This window comes from Desmodus rotundus, chromosome 12 (genome assembly GCF_022682495.2).
Source record: "Desmodus rotundus isolate HL8 chromosome 12, HLdesRot8A.1, whole genome shotgun sequence".
Lineage (NCBI taxonomy): Eukaryota > Metazoa > Chordata > Mammalia > Chiroptera > Phyllostomidae > Desmodus > Desmodus rotundus.
In genome coordinates this window covers 80,020,557-80,042,890 of record NC_071398.1, presented here as the reverse complement: position 1 = coordinate 80,042,890, position 22,334 = coordinate 80,020,557, and the positions used below count along the sequence as shown (strand labels likewise).

At 39.4% G+C, this 22,334-nt stretch overlaps 1 protein-coding gene across 1 annotated transcript in view; it reads right to left on the bottom strand.

The window, feature by feature from the left end:
- Window positions 1-22,334, bottom strand: part of NUP210L (nucleoporin 210 like) — a 90,637-nt gene that overhangs the window by 31,758 nt on the left and 36,545 nt on the right. Inside the window, exons 14-24 of the mRNA XM_024573299.4 lie at window positions 21,066-21,211; window positions 15,797-16,018; window positions 14,339-14,512; window positions 13,428-13,620; window positions 10,343-10,431; window positions 4,817-4,921; window positions 4,026-4,127; window positions 2,850-2,978; window positions 2,161-2,288; window positions 1,170-1,302; window positions 361-423 (exon numbers count right to left, since the gene is read on the bottom strand). Coding sequence (XP_024429067.2) covers window positions 361-423; window positions 1,170-1,302; window positions 2,161-2,288; window positions 2,850-2,978; window positions 4,026-4,127; window positions 4,817-4,921; window positions 10,343-10,431; window positions 13,428-13,620; window positions 14,339-14,512; window positions 15,797-16,018; window positions 21,066-21,211 — 1,484 coding nt within the window. The remainder of the gene's footprint in view (window positions 1-360; window positions 424-1,169; window positions 1,303-2,160; window positions 2,289-2,849; window positions 2,979-4,025; window positions 4,128-4,816; window positions 4,922-10,342; window positions 10,432-13,427; window positions 13,621-14,338; window positions 14,513-15,796; window positions 16,019-21,065; window positions 21,212-22,334) is intronic.

Here is a 22,334-nt window from a genome sequence, read left to right as displayed (position 1 = left end):
TGGGATTCTAAGAGGGCGTTCATTATGGAGCTGGGAAAATACCGTAGTTTGACGTGTATAATGCACACTTTTTTTGCCCACATTTTTGAGGGAAAAATGAGGATGCACATTATACATGGGTGTAATGTTTATATACTATGAGTAATATAATGTGTATGTATAATGTGCACAAAATGTGGATACACATTATATACAGTAAAATACGGCACTAACGTTCTTTATCAGACCCTATTGTAGTTGGCTGGGAGTACACAGGAGGACGCCAACAGGAAGAGCTGTGTGTGTCTATGTGTGTGTTGGGGTGGGCGGAGGTGGGATGAGGAGAAAGGGTAAATCTTATTTTTCTGTCTTTAAGATCACCTGCATCATGTTAGTTGGAATCAGCGTCATTTTCTCTGGAACAAGTTTGAATGGAGGAAACACCTGGAAGGAGAAAACCAAAAGGACTACAGTGACTAACTAGAGTCAATTTCACAACAGATGATCGTGCAGCTTATTCTAAGGGAAAATCCTAATTATGTACAATAAAGTTATACACAAAGACGTGTATTATTTACAGATACAACTTTTATTTATATAGCAAAAATTATAAATTACTTGAGTGAAAATGCTTAAATAAGCCCTTACATATCCACTCACCGGAATAAAACTGTCCATTAAAATTATGTTTACAATTATCTTCCTTTTTTATGTTTTTTTCACACATATATAAAAGTAGAGAGAACAGTATAAAGAATTCTCAAGTACCTATTACCCAGCTTCAACAATTATCAACATGGGCTTAAAGATTAGCTTTTAAGCACATAACAAAATACTTCTGATAGAAGATTAAGATGAAAAAAAGCAGAATGATTCATCCATGTTACACAAAGTATAGGGAAAAAATGAATAAATAAACTGAAATCTTAAAAATGATTGACTCTAAGTGGTGGAATTATAGGTGATTTTCATTCTGCATCGTTACATTTTTGTGCTTTCCAATTTCTAAAAGAAGTGTATTATTTTTATACAGGAAAAAAAAGAACCTGAAACAAATCACATATTGTTGCAAAAGTTAGACAAGTATTTTTTTTCAGTCAAGTGATTTTCAACTTGTACAAACTAAACAGAAAAAGATAAATAATGCTAAATAAGATGAAGTACAATTTTGGATGAGATAATTTTCTTACTTCAATTTGCCGAGGGGCTGACGTGAACTTTTGCCCCATCTTGTCCCTGGCAATAGCCACAAGTGTGGTTTGCCCAACAGTGACAGCTTGAAGGACATAGTTTTCAGAGTATTTGTCCTGTTCCTCCATTAGCCTGCAAAGATCCATGTGTTTTCAGATGAGAAAGGTTTGGGTTTCTTTGTTTGTTTGTTTTTAAATTAAAGAAATAGGTTTATTGGTTTTAGAGAGGAAGTGGGGCGAGAGAGAGAGAGATTAAGAGCCAAGAGGGAGGGAGAGTGAAATGAGAGAGAGAAACATGTATCGGCCGCCTCCCTTATGTGCCCTGACCAGAAACAGAACCCCCAATCTTTTGGTGTACTGGACGATGCTCCAGCCAATTGAGCCACACTGGCCAGGGCGAGAAAGAATTGATTTTAACTGGTCGGTTATGCATCTTTCTAAAATACCTAACATTTTCTGCTAATTTTAACACTGGTTAGAAGGATATCTGCCGGAAAATAAATTTCCAGAGTGAAGACACAATTCAGGGCAATGGCAGGAATGTCCTGAAGGGTAAAAATTTGTTGCAAGGCTCCAAAGAAATAAGGGCACTATAAATATAGACAGGCAAAAGTGCAAATATTAAACTGCCTTAGAATTCCTGTAATTCCCCTTTTGCAGAGGGGAATACCAGTGCCTCTGCTTCTAAATAGATTTTTGAACGTCCTTGAGCTGGAAGCACCCTCAAAGGATACGATCCAGGGAGAAGTTTCATAAATGGAAATATTAATGAGACTCATGATTTTAGCCCCCAAACAAGGCATCTGATGACTTGGAAGGCGTACTTTGTAGAGAGCTGAACACGGGGGAAGAGTAAGGGCTGAAAGGTACTGTGACAAAAAAGGAAAGAGGAAAATCTGAAATAACCCAAGGAAGAGCAGACCACGTTACTGGGAGACAGACTCTCAGGGTATTAAGCAGAGGGAGAAAGAAGTGTTGAAATGGTACTCACGTCAGGGTGACAATCGAAGACGCCAGCTGCAGTTGGAGCTCCATGTTTCGGAAGTATTTATTTTGGAATGGACATTTGGAAGAGCCAAGAACCCTCACAGTTACTAACACAGTTTTACCTATTTCAACCTAGTAGTTTTTTAAAAAAGGTAATTTTAGTGGAGGTGTCTCATTCACCAAGGACAGCCTAACTCTCAGAGGGTGGTAAACTTTCTTTAAAAATATTTTATTTATTTATTTTTAGAGAGGGGGGAAGGGAGGGAGAAAGAGAGGGAGAGAAACATCAAAGTTTGGTTGCCTCTCACGTGCCCCCTACTGGAAACCTGGCACACAACCCAGGCTTGTACCTTGGCCAGAAATCAAACAGCCACCCTTTGACTCGCAGTCAGGCACGCAACCGACTGAGCCACACCAGCCAGGGCGAGGGTGGTAAACTTTTTTGTTCATGTTAAATGTTCCTGGTCAGCCTTGTTCAAACAAGACTAACGTAGACGTACTGTATTTATCTGTACCATGTTTAATGTTGGAATGTTGTTCTTTAAGGACAGGTATTTCTAACAGCATTACCAAAGGTCCTGGTATCCACACACAGTGTGTACACATAGTAGTTGGGCAGAAATTATATTAAGTGTTGCTAGACAGTGAAAATGAGACCTGTTTCATTTATGAGATAAAACACATATCTCTTACCTTATCAATCAGATCAAGCTCCAGCTCCTGTATGTCTGACACCCTGAGGTGGGCTACTGCTGGACTCAGGAAACCCAAGCACAGATCATAGACCTCCAGTGTGAGAAATCCAGAATGTACTGGAACTAACTAGAAAGAAGATGGTAGCTAGGTAAGGAAAAAAACATGCTCTAAGCATAATCATGGCAACTATTTTCATCCGAAGTGGGAAATATAGTATCTTACTTCCTTTGTGATGGATACTTTGGGAGGTCACATTACATGTTTCAGGCATAACACAATATAGACTCTTAACATGATATTTCAGTTAATGGCAAAATGTGTACCTTTAATAACTGATAAAGAGCAGAATTTAAGATGATTGAATTCAAGCAGAATCCAACATACATGTCTAGGCTCTTAATTATAAACAGGGAAAAAGGACTTCATGAAGAAAGTCAAGTCCAGGGGGAGGGAGGTGGATGGAGGTGGGAGAGAGGATAGGGGGGATAAATGGTGATGGAAAAAAGTAATAAAATAAGACAAATCAAGTTCATTTATGTTGCAGTTGTCAGTGAGGGAGAAAGCACTGGGCAGACTGATACTTTGTTTCCTTCTTGAAGTACAGCTCCTGCACAACAGCACGTTTTCACATCCCCCGCCTGCACCTAGTGCCTCAGTCTCCCCTTTTAAGGACAAACATTATGACTAAAGTAAGTTAAATTCCTTTGAGCTCTGAGAAGGAAAGGAATTACAAGCATATGTTAATGTAAGGTATTACTTTTACTATAAGTCAACTAAAAGCAAATCCTTCACATTGACTACGGAGTCAACTTAAAATCTTGAGTTGTCATATTCTGCCTAAAAACATATACTCCAGTCATATAGTCAATAGTATATCTAACTATCCATTTATAGAAATGAACCTTCTCTTAATGGAAATCTTGTAACTAGATGTCTCTTATACTGTCTCAGTTCAACCAGAACCAACAATTGCCCAGGACGACAGCTAGTTACAAAAACAAAACAAAACAAAAAAACCCACATTTTTGGTTGAAGAACTTACATAGGCTAAAAAAAAGAAACAAATGTTACTTTTGTAAGTAGTTTGAAACACACAATGGAATTTTCCCAATTGTTCGCCTAAGAATGGCTTTGACTAGAGGCCATCAGTCTGGGAATGCCTCTAGAACTCACCTGCACAGAGCTTTCTGCTTCCATGTATGTGATGGTGGCAATGTCCTGTTCACTGCTGTTGACTAAAAAGTAACCAGACCCTTCCACAAGGCTAAATATTTCCTATGGAAAAATCAGATAAACAATATTCCATTCCCTTTGGTTTATAAATAATTCAAAGAAAATAACTCATCCACCTAAGAAACTAGAGTACATGATTAAAAGATTAAGAAAAATGGATTAAAAGCAAAATATGATTATAAAAGTATAACTCCTAAGGACATTGTAGCTAATTACAATACATGCATATGTACATCCGTGATTTTAAACACATAAGTGAGAGGCCCTGGCCTGGTAGCTCAGTTGGTTAAGAGCGTCGTCCTGATACACCAAGGTTGCAGGTTCGATACCTGGTCAGGGCACATGCAAGAAGCAACCAATGAATACATAAATAAGTGGAACAACAAATCAGTGTTTCTTTCTCCTTCTCTCTCTCTAAAATCAATGAGCCCTGGCTAGTGTGGCTCAGTGGATTGAGTGCTGCCCTGCGAACCAAAGGGTCACTGGTTCAATTCCCAGTCAGGGCACATGCCTGGGTTGCAGGAGAGGCAACCACACATTGATGTTTCTCTCCCTCTCTTTCTCCCTCCCTTCCCTTCTCTCTAAAAATAAATAAATAAAATATTTTAAAAAAAAATAAAGTAAAAATGAACACATAAATTAGCTTTCCTATTGTTATACTATTAATTTTAATAACCTAGTACTCTCCTGTCCAATATGATTCCATTGAATTAGACCCATACAGCTTCTACCTGCACATCAGGGTGGTTATAGATCATAGCACTCTCAGGCAACACAGTTACATCATCCACCAGGAGCAACTCCACAGCTGCAGATATGGGCAAGCTGGAAATTTCCTGGAAATGTAGTGAGAACAACAAAGGTGAATATAATCTTTTAATTCAACTCGGTGAGATAAGATTCTATTATTTGTTCAAGTGCCAAAGATAACAGAATCACAGGGGTACACAGTTGCCAGATTTACATCAGTTATGAACAACTTTTAAAGAAGAGCCTGAAACTTCAGTTAATTTATACACACACACACACATATAATTTTATGATTGAAGGATTCATTGTCATACATGCAAAACATGGTGCTGATTGCATCAGCAAAAGATCATGTAAAAACACTCCACAATTCTGCAACTGTCAGTTTACAGCATGTCCACATGGGGGAGGCAGAGGAGGGCCAGCATCAGTCAAGGTACAAAGTTGGGGATGTGGCAAGACAGTGATGTTAAGAAGGTTCATAGTTTAAGAATATCTAAAATATTTTAAAAACCGTAAAGATAAAACACGTGATTTTTTCATCTAGTTACCAAAAAACTAAGGAAAGCCCCTACTAGATTTGAATAAAGGAAAATGAAAACATGAATGCATTTTTATTAATCTACAAAACAACTTCTAATGCACTATCAAGAAAGATTTTAGCCCTGGCTGGTGTGGCTCAGTGATTGAGTGCTAGCCTGCCAAACTGAAAGGTTGCTGGTTTGATTCCTGGTCAGGGAACATGCCTGGGATGCAGGACAGGTCCCCAGTTGGGGGCATGTGAGAAGTAACCAATTGCTGTATCTCTCACACATTGATGTTTTTCTCCCTCCCTTCCCCTCTCTCTAAAAATAGATAAATAAAATCTTTTTTTTTAAAGAAAGATTTTATAATAAAGGAAGCATATTGCTCATTGAAAGGGGCTTCTAAAAAGAAAAGCACTTACTTTTCAAGTTAGCAACTATGGGAATGGCCAGTTCAAAGATGAATTAAATGCCCAATTTTGGAAAGGACTGTAGGTTTAAGAAAAAGAAAAAGCTTAAAAAATCACTGATTAGACTTCTGGTCAAGATGGAGGCATAAGCAGACATGCTTCCTCTCCTTGCACAACTATAAGAAGAATCACAACTAACCTCAAAGCAAAAAACACCCAGAACTGCCAGAAAATCAAACTGGAAGGCTGACAACCAAAGATTTAAAGAAGCCATATCCATCCAGAAGGATAGGAGGGGCAGAGACAGGGAGCCAGGGCAGAGAGGACATGGGGTGACGTGGAGAGATGGCAGTGGCATTGGAACAGGTGGTCCCATGTGAATAATTCACATGTGGTGGATAAAAATTGGGAGGGATATCTTGGGAGTGAGCGATCCCAACCCTAGGCCAAACCACATAGCCCAGGGTTCTAGTACTGGGAAGATAAAGCCTCATAACTTCTGGCCGTAAAAACCAGGGCGGTTGGGACAGTGGAAGAAACTGCGTTTCTCAGGAGAGTCCGTTTAAAGGGCCCGCATGGTCCTAGAACGTGTGCAAACCCACCCACTCTGGGAATCATCACCAGGGCAGACACTAGAAGGGTGCCAGTTGCACACAGGAAGTGAGTGAAGTGACTGGAAATGGGGCACGTGTAGGGCAAGGCTCCAGAGGCCAGGCAGTGGCATTGTCCCCTCTGTGATCCCTCCCCCCCACACAGCGCCACAAAACAAAGCAGGTTGCCCCACCCTGGCAAATTCCTAAGGCTCAGTGCCTTACAAGTTAACGGGTGCACTAAGACAGGGAGTCAAAGCAGCTCTACCTAATACACAGAAACAAACACAGGGAGGCTGCCAAGACTGGAACAAAGAAACGTGGCCCAAATGAAAGAATAGAACAAAACCCCAGAAAAAAGAACTAAGCGGAATGGAGATAGCCCACTTCAGATGCAGAGTTCAAAATACTGATGATCAGGATGCTCAGAGAAATCACTGAGTACGGCAAAAACATAAAGGAAGAAATGAAGGCTACAGTAAGTGAAATAAAGAAAAATCCACAGGGAACCAACAGTGAAGGGAAGGAAGCCAGGATTCAAATCAATGATTTAGAACATAAGGAAGAAATAAACATTCAACCAGAACACAATGAAGAAACAAGAATTCAAAAAAAAATGAGCAGAGTAAAAGAAGACTCTGGGACATCTCCAAAAGTGCCAACATCCGAATCATAGGGGTGCCAGTAGGAGAACTACTGAAAACTTATTTGAAAAAATAATGAAAAAACTTCCCTACTTTGGCAAAGGAAATAGATCTACAATTCCAGGAATCACATGGAGTCCCAAACAAGCTGGACACAAAGAGGAACACACAAAGACACATCATAATTAAAATGCCAAAGGTTAAAGATAAAGAGAAGCTTAAAAGCAACAAGAGAAAAGCAGAGTTACGTACAAAGGAGTTCCCATAAGACTAGCAGCCAATTTCTCAAAAGAAACTTTGGAGGCAAGAGAGGACTGTCAAGTATTCAAAGTGATGAAAACCAAGGACCTATAGCCAAGATTACTCTATCCAGTAAAGCTATCATTTAAAATGGAAAGGCAGATAAAGTGCTTCCCAGACAAGGTAAAACTAAATAAGTTTATCATCACCAAGTCATTATTATATGAAATGCTAAAGGGACTTATTTAAGAAAAAGAAGATCAAAACTATGAACATTAAAATGACAACAAACTCACAACTATCAACGACTGAATCTAAAAAAACAAAAACAAACTAAGCAAACAACTAGAACAGGAACAGAATCACAGAAATGGAGATCACATGGAGGGTTATTGGCTGGGAGCAGGAATGGGGAGAATGGTGGAAAAGGTACGGGATTAAGAAGCATAATTGGTAGGTACAAACTAGACAGGGGGAGGTTAAGAATGGTATAGGAAATGGAGAAGCCAAAGAACTTATATGTATGACCCATGGACATGAACTAACACAGGGAATGCCGGTGGGAGTGGGGCTGCAGGGCGGAGGGGAATAAAGGGGAGAAAAAAAATAGGACAACTGTAATAACATAATTAATAAAATATACTTTAAAAAAAAGTTTTCCAAGATGGGACAGGATGTTTTCCTGCAAAATAAAAGGTGGTCACTTCTCATCCAAAAAATATATTTTTACTCGTGACATTTTTATTTCATTTAATGTGTAAAATGTAGTGTAAACTAATCTCCACTTCTATTTTGTGAAAATATTGTCTTCATCCTTTGATCATGTCAAGTGACCCACATACCCTACCCCATGGCTAGAGCTGAACACTTCATCGGAAGGAAAACATAAGAGTTCTGTTCAAAATCTCAGCAAAAGCTAATACACTAATTTTTTAAAAAATCTCACTACAAAATCAAAAAGATCGATCCAAAGAGTTGAGTTGTTACACTCATTCCATTATGTACAGTACAATGTTAGGTAACAAACATGGGCTGATAAATTAACAATGCATTAAATGGCAAAATTTCATAAAGGAGGCTGTGCTGCTTGTACATGACACTGATTAAAAAGTGCCTGCTGTCCCTAACGTCAGAAGCTACAGTCTTCTTACAGTTCTTTAAGTGGTGTAGTGCTCAGTGTTTTTAGCACAGCAATGCAACTTAGTTCACAAGGTGTTTTGGCAGCTCCTAATCTGAGCAAGAATAGGGGCTTTTGAAAACTAAGGCTTGAAGAAAGCCTGTTGCCCTGGCTGGTGTGGCTTCATGGATTGAGTGCCAGCCTGCGAACCAAAGGGTCACCAGCTCAATTCCCAGTCAGGGCACATGCCTGGGTTGCGGGCTAGGTCCCCAGTGGGGGGTGCAGGAGAGATAACCACATACTGATGTTTCTCTCCCTCTCTTTCTCCTTCCCTTCCCCTCTCTCTAAAAATAAATAAATAAAGCCTTTTATTTATTTTTTTTTAAAAGAAAGCTTATCATCTTAAATTTTAACAGAATGTGAAAGTTTGACCTTCTACACTTATTTGTTTAAATAAAACCTAAAAAGTACTGATTGCTTCAACAAGATTTTATGGAAAAACTAATCTGTAACAAAAACTTGGCATTGAGTGTGAAGTCTCCATTGTCTTTGAGCAAAGCGCACAAAAGTTCCCAGGGACTAGCAAGCAGGGGAGAGGGACCCAGACATTTACAATAGGCATTTTTTCTCCCTCTTCTTGTGGGAAGGTGGTTAGAGAAAGGCTCAAATAGCTTCATCAAACACTGTCTGAGGCCTTGCTGTGTGAGAGCCGAGCACTCCAGGTATTTTATAGCACCGATCTCCTTAGCCCTGGCTAAACCCTGTGGTACGTGAAGGGTGTTAGCTTGTTCTCCTTCAGTTTCTCAGTCATGTCTTTATCATCCCTAAGATCAAGCTTAGCTCCCGCCAGGATAATGGGAGTGTTGGGACGATGGTGTCTCACTTCAGGATACCACTTTGCACAAACATTTTCAAATGATGCAGGACTCACAATAGAAAAGCAAATGAAAAATACATCTGCAGTCCTGGCTGGTGTGGCTCAGTAGATTGAGCACCATTCTGCAAACCAAAGGGCTGCCAGTTCGATTCCCAGTTAGGGCACATGCCTGGGTTATAGGCCAGGTCCCCAGTGGGGGGCCCGCGAGAGGCAACCACACATTGATGTTTCTCTCCCTCTCTTTCTTTCTCCCTTCCCCTCTGTCTAAAAATAAATAAATAAAATCTTACAAAAGAAAAATACATTTGCAAGTCCACCCATGCTGTCACAAAAGGTAAGATTTCCTTCATTTTTACAGCCATGTACTATTTCATTATGTAAATGTACCACAGTTTTTTTTATCCACTCATCTACTAATGGGCACTTGGGCTGTTTCCAGATCTTGGCTATTGTAAATAATGCTGTTAGGAACATATAAGGGTGCATATAATCTTTCAAACTGGTGTCTCAGAATTCTTGGGATCTATTCCCGGAAGTGGAATCGGTTGGTCAAAAGGCAGTTCCATTTTCAATTTTTTTAGGAAACTCCATACTGTTTTCCACAGTGGCTATACCAGTCTGCATTCCCACCAACAGTGCAGTAAGGTCCTTTTTCTCCACATTCTCTCACCAGCACTTGTTATTTGTTCATTTATTGATGGTAGGAGACTATTATGCTAAGTGAAAATAAGCCAGTCAGAGAAAGACAAATCCCATATGATCTCACTTATGTGTGGAATCTAATGAACAAAATACACTGACAAACAAAACAGAAAGAGGCATGGATACATGGAACAGAATGACAGCTGTCAGAGAAGGGGGGCAGGGATATGCGTGAAAGGAGGTGAAGGGATCAGCCAAGAACATCGTGCATAACCCACAGACCCAGACAACAGTGTGGTGATGGCCAGAGGGCAGCGGGGTAAGGAGTGCTGGGGCACCGTCCATGTTGCCTGGCCCTCCGCCAACAGGAAGCCTAAGGCCAGCGGCGGCCACCACCCACAGCTGGGGAAAACCGCAGAGAAACAGGAAATGCTGTATTTCTTATATAACAATCTTCACTTACCTTTGGACTTTTCTTCTCTGAATAGCCCACAAAACTGACTCGAATGAGTACAGTCCCTTTTATCTGATGTACTTTAAGGATCTGATGACCTGGAGACATGCAGAAAAATACCCTGTGAGAAAAATAACATTTAGAATACAAAAGTGTCTCCAGAAAACCAAATTCTACCCTAATTTATTTCAAATGGTGTTTTATTGCAGGGAGAAAAAAAACACTGAATAGGGAAACACACAAGAATCGGGAACCCTTTGCTTCAAAGAAACCCACCAATGCGTTTTTGTGTTGACTCTGCCACTATATTCCTATGAAACCCTGAGCAACCACTTAATTTCTCAATTCCTTTACTAAATGAGGGATTAGGCCAGGCAAAATCCAAGTCTCTCCAGCTCTGATGGTCTGTGAGTCCAAAAATTAGGCTGACAACAATGTATGAGGACATTTTTGTTTGATTTAAAAATGGAAGTGAGAAATAAAGAGATAGTCCTTTGGGACCTTTTGCTCTTCTAAACTGTTTTGTATATGTAAATGTCATGTCAGTTCCTTACTCAAAAACTTAAAATGGCTAACTATTCCTTATTAGAACAATTCAAACTCCTTACACTAGTTTTGAAACCTTTCATAATCTGACCCTACTTTACTGTGTTTTCCTTTTTTTTAGAGAGAGAGAGGGGAAAGAAGGGAGAAACAGAGGGAGAGAAACATCAGTGTGTGGTTGCCTCTCACATGCCCCACACCAGGGACCTGGCCTGCAACCCCAGCATGTGCCCTGACTGGGAATCAAACCAGCGACCCTTTGGTTCTCAGGCCGGCACTCAATCGCTGAGCCATACCAGCCAGGGTGTTTTCCATTTTTTACAAAAACTTCACTAACATGAATCTGCCACTTTACATAGGTCAGTTACTTTATCCTCAACCCATGACGATCATGCCTAAATCTTTGAAGCACTTTCTCATGATGTTTCGTCCACTCATTCATTCGTTCATTCAGCAAAGATTTATTGAGGGCCTACTACATACTAGGTAGTATGCCAGATAATTAGGATACAGAGATGAAGAAGAAAACAACATACTGGTAACACTTCACTTCAAAGAAGCCCACAGCTCAGTGTGGCAACTGAGAGGGAAACCAACCACTGCGATCCAGTGCGGTCAGTGCTATTACAGAAGTATGAACAGAGCACATACATATAACAGCACGAGGAAGGAATGTTTTCCTTAGATTGGGAATACGGAAGGACCGGAAACTCCCAGGTCACTAGAGGATTTTAGTCCAGTGAAGATGCAAGAAAAGAGAACATACAACATGTACAAAGGAAAGAGGTATGACAAACCTTGTCATGGTTAAGAATATAAGGTTGTTGACTATGAGAAAAGTGTAGGGTATATGTGGGCTGTAATAACAGGTGAAGCCGAAGAAGACGGCACAAGTCAGTATGTTAAACTGCAACACAGGAATTTTTATCTTGAAAGATACAGGGAGTACCTGGAGACAAAATGATGGCAGAAGAGTCAGTGGTCATGAGTATAGGCCTTTATGTCAGAGAGCTTATTGCTTCACGTATTTACTGTAATAATCTCAGGGCCTAAAACTGTGCCTAGGTTATAGTAAGAATGCAATACATGTCTGGTGAATAAGTAAACTTAAAAAAATCAGGGAAATAATGCCAGTCTCTCATTGTTGTTATGAAGATTATATGAGAAAAAGCATATAAGCTTTTTAAGTGCTATATCTAACATTTCAGAAGAGTTCAGTAGACAGTAGCCAAAATAAGAATTTTAAGAGAGAGATTCAGATTTGTTTTTTTGAAACATCATTCTGGACAGTAGTGTGGAGATGGATTACAGAGTAGCACAGATACAATGAGATCAGTTGGGAGTCTACTGTGGTGATGCAGGACAGAGGTGATAAGGACACCAACGGCGGAGAGGAAGGGATGAAATCAAAAAGTATTCACAAGATACACTGATGCTATTTGGTAATTGATTGTTATAGGATATAAGGGACATCTTTTTCTTCTCTATCACTTTTTACACTAACTATATCATACTATGAATATTATAGTGTTACATTATTAGCTACATATTAGTATCATGTTGTCATGTTCTCTATCTAAAGTCTTAAACTTGTTCTGAATGTAAGATCCTGTGGGTAAAGAAAGGCTAAATCTTATTTCTCTTTCTCTGGTGTTTCTTGTTCCACTGAATGGTTACACCATCTATCCAAATGCTCTTGGCAGAAAACTAAAAGTTACCCATTGTACCACTGGCTTGTTCACTTTCGGGAAGTAGATTGTTGTATTCATGGCTTGCAGTGAATCATCCCTGCTGGTATCTGTGCCCTGGAGCGGTTCTCAGCCACCTTGACTCTGCTTTTGGCCAGGTGGCTTGCTTTGGTGCATGGGACATCAGCAAATGGCTTGAGGACAGATTGCACATGAGGTCTCGTTGTCCTCTTAGAACCTCATCGAGTGACTCTTGTCCCCTCTTTAAGTCAGTCAGTCAGTCTCACTTACCTTATTCAGCTCATTTTTTCCTGTTTTCTCTTTCCAACATCCCTTCAGGTCTCAGCATGTATGTTACTTTTTCAGGGTAGCCTTTTCTGTTCTAAACTAAGTTAGGTTCTCCTGTTATAAGCTCTTCAAGCACCCCGTATTTGCCCTTCAAAACACTAACACAAATACCATGATTAAAGTCTGGCTTCACCAATTAGACTGTAAGTCTATGAAGGCAGAGGGTGTGACTGCTTCATTTACTACTGTATCTCCAAGTGCCTAGCACATAGTCTGATATGCCATTCAATAAATATTGGCTGACAAATGAATAATATTTCCATAATCTTATGCAAATAGTGGCAATCAATATACTTAAAATTAATTTAATTTTATGTTCTTGTGAGAAATATTGGACCCTAAACCTTAGCTTGGCAGACAAGGAAATCTACCTTTACATTTAAAAAAAAAATACAAAGATCAAAGATGAAAGGTGAGATATGATCAAATCTGAAATAAACCATCACCCATAAGGAAATACTTAATGCAGAACCACTGAGCAGGTATATGAAAACATTCATAAATTTTCAAAATACCATGTAATCGGGTCTGCCCACTGCCATCATCCTTTGCTACCATCTCCACTGAATTATAATTTTCAAAATGAGCTAGTGTTTCATTTGAAGATTTCCATTCTAGCATCAGTGAACTGAAATTATCAAACTTTCTCCTGTGTTGATCAAACACTGCCAGTTCCAGGACTGTGTCCCTTAGGCTTGATACAGGAATCTGCATTAAAATAAAAAGAAAGAAAAGAAAAAAAAATTATCTTAAGAGGTGTGGTAAACTAACCCTGAAGCTAGGGGGATTATGTTTTGTCCCAGTTTCATTCTTTGACAATTTTCAAATCTCCAGATATGTTGAAAGAATGGATGATGAATACCTATCACACTTCATCTGGAATCACCGTTTGCTTTCTCTATCTCTTCCTCTACTTTCTCACCCTCCTTGTGTGTGTCTGTGTGTATTTTTTTTTGTGAAATTACATAAGGATCATGGCACGCTGCCCTAAATATTTCAACATGCCTTTCCTAATAATGAGAACATTCTCCTAAGTTGCTGACCTACTAACTATGTTATTGCTTATCATTATTCTTCATGGTGGATTTGGAGTAGAAGTAAATGTTATTACTTATTGATAATGCTAATAACAGATTTGGTAGAGAAGAAAATTGGCAAAACTATTTGGAAGTTATTTAAAGAGATCTCAATTGTCTATTGCTAATAATTACAAGCTGACTAAGTACTGTAAGCAAAGTCATCGAGTCACTGTGTCACTCAGCACAGACAATTCTGGCCTAGTTCAATCACATCTTCTCAGACACTTTCAGAGAGTGAATAACCAAACAGTCTCCTTAAGTTTAATATGACAAAAGATTATTTCAGACCATTTATCTCTACATCGTGGAAGACAAAAGTGCGAGTTGGCTGGAAACACCGTACTTACCAGTTGTTTGCTGTGTTGTGGCAGAGGACATGGCTGGGCACCAGCTGGCACCTTATATACAGGGGTTACTGCCATGCTGGCAGGGTGGGCACATATGAAGCGCACCTGCACAACCTCTACAGCTGGACTAGGGTTCAGGACACCTGGGTGATTTCCAATTTGAAATGTCAGAACCTTTAAGGAAACACCAGAGCAAGAGATAATGGTGGGTTGACGCTTGACGTCAGTTGTGTTAAACTAAATGTGTTAGGGTTATTCAAATTCTGGTATAAAGTCCCTTTGGACATTATAATCAGGCAAATTCCTTAAAGACATTATAGTTCTTAATTATTGGTGCTAAGAGAAACAAGAGTATTATGGAAATTTGAAAACAAAAGGAACATTAACCAAATATAACTGACCAAATAAGTCTTTTCCTCCACCAAATCTTTTGTTACCAGTTGGTAAAGAGTAGAAAAACTAATTTCTGTTTCAACTCGTCTCTGGTAGCAATACTAATGAATAACAGAATGTGGAAACAAATAAGAAGTTAGCTTCAAAATGGGGTAATTAGGCCTCAAATTACTAACACTAGCCAAATATACAATAAAGTTCACTGGAGATACAAAAAAGAAGCTCAATTGATTATAGCATAGTTCTTAAGTTAAAGTCATACCTGATAGTCCTGTTAGCCTGCGTAGCTGGGCTGTTTCATAGCCATACAGTGCATTCTCAATACTAGTCAAACTGTACACCTTTGTTACTGTTTTTTTTTTAAAGATTTTTATTTATTTATTTTTAGAGAGAGGAAGGGAGGGAGACAGAGAGGGAGACAAACACTGATGTGAGAGAAACATCAATATGTTGCCTGTCATAGGTGCCCCGTCAGGGGGCCGAACCCACAACCCAGACTGTGCCCTGATCTGGCGAACTTTCACTTTGCAGCACAACGCCGACTGACTGAGCCGCACCGAAAATACACTGGTTTTGCCAGAAGCAGGGCACAGCTGTGGATTGATCCATCACTACCTCTCAAAATAATCAAAACTAATTCAACTCATAAAGGGCAACACACTTGTTACTCTTATCAGCACAGACCTGTTTCTTCAAAATTGCTAACCACAGATGACACTAAGTTTTCCTTCCTCACATTCTTTGGAGGTGGAAAACCGATGTTTTTCAGTCTAGACAACAAGGAAATAAATCATAGTGATGAAGTAAATGAAATAAGCTCATTACTACAAAAAGATCTTGAACCTTTTAGTTAATGAACTATTAGAATCCTCAGGTGAGCAAACCAAAACCTTTGGGTATATTTAAAGGATAGTAAGGTTTAAAAAAAATCCTTTAATCAATAATTAGAATTACCCTATCTAGTCCATGAACCAAATCCATTAGAATGAAAAGGAATGGCTGGAAGTACAAAAGGCTGGAATTCGTATTGCTAAAAGAAATGTTAGAAAAAGACAATTTTCTTACTTGTTCCCCTAAATCCAGGCACTGGACCTGGTAGATATACTGGTTCTGTTTTGTCTTCGCTGGCAGCCGGACTTGTGTTATTCCAATTTTCTCTGTCTTCTCCATGCTCAACTCCGAAAAGAAATGGGAGGGCTCCAAGACCCATGGCCGAGGGCCCCCTTCAAACACCACTTCTTTCACAGACTGCCATGTCACCAATGCCACTTCCATGGGGTTCACAGCCTGATGACAGTTAAAGAAATTAATTCCTCATTGGTTAGGGAATGCAACAGTTTTCTAAAGTGAAAAACTGGTTATTTACTCTGCTGAAAATGACATTAGACTTATTTCCCAAACTAAGAAACATACACATCATGCCTCGCTTTGAATGCTTCTCAACCTCTGTACTAATTTTTTTTTATTTAAAAATTTTTTCTTGAGCTTCCAGCCAAGAAGGAGGCGTAGGTAGACACACTGTGCCTCCTCTCACAACCAAAAGAAGGACAGCAACAATTTAAAAACAAAAACCAACCAGAACTGACAGAAAATCGAACTGTATGGAAGTCCGAGAACCAAGGAGATAAAGAAGAAACATTCATCCAGACTGGTAGGAGGGGCGGAGACAGGCAGCCGGGCGGAGAGGACTCACAGCAAGTCAGCGGCGGGTGGACCCAGTGAGGTGGCAGATTGTGGAATGGGGTGGGCAAAGCTGCAGCTAGAAGACCCCACAAGGTTGTGGCTGGGGGACCCTGCGGCCCACATTTGCTCACAGATAAACCGGGAGGAGAGGCGGGGGAGTGAAGCAGACCGCGCAACCCAGAGTTGTAGAGCGGGGGAAATAAAGCCTCAAACCTCTGAGTGAAAACACCTGTGGGGGGTGAGGCGGCAGCAGGAGAAACTCCCAGCCTCACAGGAGAGTTTGCTAGAGAGACCCACAGGAGCCTAGAACATACACAAGCCCACCCACTCGGGAATCAGCACCAGAGAGGCCCAATTTGATTGTGGGTAGCAGGGGAAGTGACTGAAATCCCACAGAGAGCGGAGCAAGGGCCACTGCTCCCTCTTAGCCCCTCCCCCACGTACGGTGTCACAGTGCAGCGACCAGCGTTACCCCGCCCTGGTGAACACCTAAGGCTCCGCCCCTAACAGGTGTGTGGAGACAAAAAAAAAGAATGACCCAAATGAAAGAACAGATCAAAGCCCTACAAAAAATACAACTAAGTGACGAAGACATAGCCAACCTATCAGATGCACAGTTCAAAACGCTGGTAATGAGGAAGCTCACAGAATTGGTTGAATTTGGTTGCAAATTAAATGAAAAAATGAAGGCTATGCTAAGAGAGACAAAGGAAAATGTACAGGGAACCAATAGTGATGGGAAGGAAACTGGGACTCAAATCAACAGTGTGGACCAGAAGGAAGAAAGAAACATCCAACCAGAAAAGAATGAAGAAACAAGAATTCAGAAAAATGAGGAGAGGCTTAGGAACCTCCAGGACATCTCGAAACGTTCCAACATCCGAATTATAGGGGTGCCAGAAGGAGAAGAGGAGGAACAAAAAACTGAAAACTTATTTGCACAAATAATGAAGGAGAAGTTCCCCAATCTGGCAAAGGAAATAGACTTCCAGGAAGGCCAGGAAGCTCAGAGAGTCCCAAAGAAGCTGGACCCAAGGAAGAACACCCCAAGGCACATCATAATTACATTACCCAAGATGAAACAGAAGGAGAGAATCTTAGAAGCAGCAAGAGAAAAGGACACAGTTACCTACAAAGGAGTTCCCATAAGACTGTCAGCTGATTTCTCCAAAGAGACCTTACAGGCAAGAAGGGACTGGCAAGAAGTATTCCAAGTCATGAAAGGCAAGGACCTACATCCAAGATTACTGTATCCAGCAAAGCTATCATTTAGAATGGAAGGGCAGATAAAGTGCTTCTCAGTTAAGGTCAAGTTAAAGGAGTTCATCATCACCCAGCCCTTATTATATGAAATGTTAAAGGGATTTATCTAAGAAAAAGAAGATAAAAAATATGAACAGTAAAAATGACAGCAAACTCACAGATATTAACAACCACACCTAAAACCAAAACAAAAGCAAACTAAGCAAACAACTAGAACAGGGACAGAACCACAGAAATGGAGATCACATGGAGGGTTATCAACAGGGGAGTGGGAGGGGGAGAGGAGGGAAAGGTACAGAGAATAATTAGCATAAATGGTAGGTAGAAAATAGACAGGGGGAGGGTAAGAATAGTATAGGAAATGTAGAAGCCAAAGAAATTATAAGTATGACCCATGGACATGAACTATAGGGGGGGAATGTGGGAAGGAGGGGGTGGGCAGGATGGATTGGAGTGAGGGGGGCGGGAAATGGGACAACTGTAATAGCATAATCAATAAATATATTTTAAAAATAAATAAATAATTTTTCTTTCGGTTTTCTCCATACTAATTTTGATCCTACTGATCATTCAAGCCTAATTCATGTGTCACTACCCATTACATTATGTTTAATTATTCCAGACCACACCTACTTCTGCATCCTTTAAACTCCTACAGTATTTTTCTCTAGCATTCATTTGTATACTTATTCACATTCTAATGCTATTTAGATGTGTCAAATGCTTCATATGTATAAGTCTGACAATTCTTGTTATGTTCTCTAGTTATATAAACTTCTTAAAAGAAGAAAGTATCTTATATCCAAATTTTAAAAAAGAATTTCAATTCCTCAGTGGGATTTAGTACAATGTTGTGTATATAAAAGGTATTGAATAAATAAATACCGAGTAAGTATTTTAAATGGAATTTTCAATTTTTTTCTTCTAAATCCTCACCCAAAGACATGTTTTTTTAAAATTGATTTTAGAAAGGAAGGCAGAGAGAGAGAGAAAGAGAGAAACATCGATCAATTGCGTTCCATATGTGCTCTGACCAGGAATGGAACCTACAACCTTTTGGTGTACGGGACAATGTTCCAACCAACTAAGCCACCTGGCCAGGGCTTAAATGGATATTTTACTAAAGTACCAAAGAAATTCTGCCTTAAAATATAAAAATAATATATCTATACACTATACATACACCCTATTTCTCAAAGATCTCTCACAAAAAAAGGTAGTCATGATAGGTATTACTCATTCCAGTATACAGAGCAGTTATATCCCATTTATAGATGAGGAAACGGGTTTTAGGAGAATGAAGTATTCTCAAACTGTAGGTTATTTTTGTGTGGCACAGTGTCTATAAGAGTGACTAAATCACAAAATAAAGTACAGAGTTGAAGCAATCACTCAAAATGTAAGCAAACCATGCTTTAGTATTTCTTTCCTGAACTAGTTAGTCACATTTACCATTGAACATGATTGAAATTAAACATTCTTATGTCTAATGGCAGTTTTCTCTTAAATAAGGTACATATAATTCCATTCAACATGTATTCATTGACAGCCCACTGTGATATAGTAACAAAAAGTCAGCTCTGACTGGTGGGCATCATCCTGCAAACCGAAAGCTCACCGGTTGGATTCCAGGTCAGGGCATATGACTGGGTTGCAGGCCAGGTCCCAGGTTGGGGGTGTGCATTGGGGGCGTTCGAAAGGTAACCAATCGGTGTTTCTCTTCCTCTCTTTCTCCCTCCCTTCCCCCTCCCTAAAAATAAATAAATAAAATCTTTATTTAAAAAAAGCCAAATAGGGTCCTGTCTGTATGAAAGTGTCTAATCACTATATTTCATGCCTGAAATCAATACAATATTGTATGTTAACTATGATTTAAAAATAAATTAAAAAATATGGCTGTGTCTCACAGTGGAGCTCACAGTCTTGGAGAGACAGATTTGAAGTAGGTAAGGAGTATAATGAGAGGTACGAAAAGCCAAGTGCAGTGTGCCACACAAACCTCTGATACAAGGAGAGGCTTCACTGAAGGCCTCCTTGAGAAAGTGGAAGAAAAATTATTCCTTTCTCCTACTGTATAGTCCAAAACTAATCAGATCAGCTGAATGACACAGCATGATATGTGAAAGGACAAATTGGGAACTATATCATGTACTGAAACATAATATTGATAACAAAGACAGAACATATTTTTTTTCAGCAGGTAAAGGGAATTATGTGTAACCACAGCACTAGGTGGAGAAAGAAAATCATTGTCCTACTTCTTTTCCTTTAAGGATAGTTTTTATTCAGTGGAAATCTGATTTGTGGACAATAAATATGAAATAAGGCTATGGATGATGATAAAGGCAAGAAAAAACCTAGGCAATTCACTAAAAGAACAAATGAAATACACCCATCCCACATGTTTAATACTTATGCACAATGTGTGATGAAGCCAATTTAAAATGCAAATTTTAATGAGCAAGTTATCCTTTTAAAATTAATAACTTACCTTGCTTTTTGCGTTAGTGTTAACTGTTTCCTTATGGGTGCCTCCATACGCGGAGAGCGTTAAGTTAGGGTTTGCCAGTGTCTACAGCATGAACTTATAGACATCAGTTTTAGTTCCTGAAGGGATCAAGTATGGAGAAAGCATACCAGGCTCTATCTACTTTTATTCTGAACCAGAGGTACAGTGGTACCTCGGTACTTGTCATTAATTCGTTCTGGAACTCGTGACAAGTGCCAAAACTGACAAATACCAAACAATGAAGCATTTTCACTTGTGGGGCGGTGTCTTGCCTATAGCAAGTGTGATGGGCACTGAGCAAGCACCGAGTGCTGACACGTTTTTTCTCGTCAAAATGCGAGGAGTACAGGGTTTGACGAGTTCTGAAGCGACGAGCACTGAGGTGTGACTGTATGATGGATCAATACTTAGGGACCAAAATAATACTGTTGTACTAAAAATCCATAAGTACAAAGGGTAAAAGATGATGACTTCCCTCCCTAGGATATTTCAGAATTCTTCAAAAGAGAGTGTACTAATATTTTGTATCTTATTCAGAAATACACACATATGTAAAAATGTAAATAGTACCTTAAGATTAGTGTATTATATGTATTTTACTATACATATTTTATACTTCATTAAAAAGAAGAAAGAGCAATATCTAAAACTTGCTGATACAACTTAAAAATATTCCTGTGGCAGAAAATGAGGAAGTAAACTCCCTGGTACTCAGGTTTGGTGAGAGAGCTGTAGATCTACAAACAGGAGGGTGTTAAGGAAAGAGAACACACACATCACTGATCTTTAATAGAGATCACAGATAGCTAGGAAGCCCCAAAGTGGGCATAATGGGGTCCGTGAAAAGATATGCCAGTTCCTTACCATGAAGTAGCTCACCTTTAGGGGTTCGTAAGCAGCAAATGTAGCAGTGCTTTCCAAGTACTCTTCGTATTCAGTTACGCTCACTGTTACCAGCGTGTGACCCAGAGATCTGGCTGCTATGTGTGTACTGGAACAGTGCTTCGGCCCAGGTCTTTGAATACCTGCAAATCAAACAGCATGACTTCAGTAGGAAATCAAATAAGCAGTAAGTTTCCAAGGAAATTAGTCTACAGAAATAAAAGAATCTTAATACATTTTTTAAAAATCTTGATATCACACTCTAACTACTAGGCCCCAATTGTTTGCACCAAGCTGATATAAAAATCTGTTCCTATCATTAACAGGTATTTATCACGTAAGCCACAATTCTATGCACAGTGAGGATACAAATTTGAATGAAGATCCTAACCTCAAGGTATACAGCTTATATATACAGCTTAGAAGAGGAGAGTACACATTTATGCAAATTAAAATTTTAGTAGAAAATTATAAGTATTATAAAAGCCTAGAAAACAGTAAGGTTATTTCTAGCTGGAGGGATCAAGGAAAGTTTAGATATGTAGAAGAGAGTTTCTCAAGCTGACAAATGAATGAACAAAGAAATATAAATGTGACACAAATGAATATATAGGAGAGATATATGGGATTCAAACTAAAGTGGTTGGTTTAGCTAGAGCCATATATGAAGCCAAAGTATATACTTATGAAAAGCAGATTGCTTTACGTGGAGAGGGCCCTGAATACTACATTAAAAGGGTTCCAGCCCTATTCCACTGGCAATGAAACCCTCTCACCATTTTTAAAATATATATATTTATTGATTATGCTATTACAGTTGTCCCATCCCCCCCACTTCACTCCATCCTGTCCACCCCCTCCCTCCCACATTCCCCCCCTATAGTTCATGTCCATGGGTCATACTTATAATTTCTTTGGCTTCTACATTTCCTACACTATTCTTACCCTCCCCCTGTCTATTTTCCACCTATCATTTATGCTACTTATTCTCTGTACCTTTCCCCCCACTCTCCCCCTCCTGCTCCCCTATTGATAACCCTCCATGTGGTCTCCATTTCTGTGGTTCTGTTCCTGTTCTAGTTGTTTGCTTAGTTTGTTTTTGTTTTTGTTTTAGGTTTGGTTGTTAATAACTGTGAGTTTGCTGTCATTTTACTGTTCACATTTTTTATCTTCTTTTTCTTAGATAAATCCCTTTAACATTTCATATAATAAGGGCTGGGTGATGATGAACTCCTTTAACTTGACCTTACCTGAGAAGCACTTTAT